Here is a 463-nt window from a genome sequence, read left to right as displayed (position 1 = left end):
GAGAGTGACAATAGGTCTCTTGCTAACGTAGTACCTCAGAATCGCCCCAACATCTGGGCCCTTGTTGGTAGGTCAATGTACAATTTCACTAAAGATTTAAATTTGAACACTTCAGTATACTTCAACATTTTTCTCCAGGTGGCTTCGTTCAACTAGAACACTTAGCATGGAGTGATTTAACTGCTGTTCAGAGAGGACTTGCTGTTAGCTGTCCTAGAAGGTGGAAAACAGTTGCCAACGACCAAAGAATTGAAAGATTAACTGAACTCCTAAATAGGGATGGTATTGTGCCTCTTGCTTTTCTGAAGCAAGCATCTTGGGTCAACCAGGGAGCGTTAAACCATGGGATGCAAGCAGACCAGGACTCCGGCTCTGACACTAGCTCTAGCTCTGACTCTGATAGCGATAGCAGTTGATTCCTTTTCCACCCAGCATTTTAGTTAAGTATATTAAGGCATCAAGT

General features: G+C 43.2%; 1 protein-coding gene across 1 annotated transcript in view; it reads left to right on the top strand.

Moving 5' to 3' along the window:
- Window positions 1–416, top strand: part of LOC113215906 (E3 ubiquitin-protein ligase XIAP-like) — a 2,852-nt gene extending 2,436 nt beyond the window's left edge. Inside the window, exon 2 of the mRNA XM_052275323.1 lies at window positions 139–416. Coding sequence (XP_052131283.1) covers window positions 139–416 — 278 coding nt within the window. The remainder of the gene's footprint in view (window positions 1–138) is intronic.
- Window positions 417–463: the final 47 nt, after the last annotated feature.

The sequence above is a fragment of the Frankliniella occidentalis genome, unplaced genomic scaffold (assembly GCF_000697945.3).
Source record: "Frankliniella occidentalis isolate FOCC.00 unplaced genomic scaffold, Focc_3.1 Scaffold575, whole genome shotgun sequence".
NCBI classification, from domain to species: domain Eukaryota; kingdom Metazoa; phylum Arthropoda; class Insecta; order Thysanoptera; family Thripidae; genus Frankliniella; species Frankliniella occidentalis.
The sequence above is the reverse complement of the archived record's forward strand: the minus strand, read 5'-3'. Positions and strand labels throughout refer to the sequence as shown.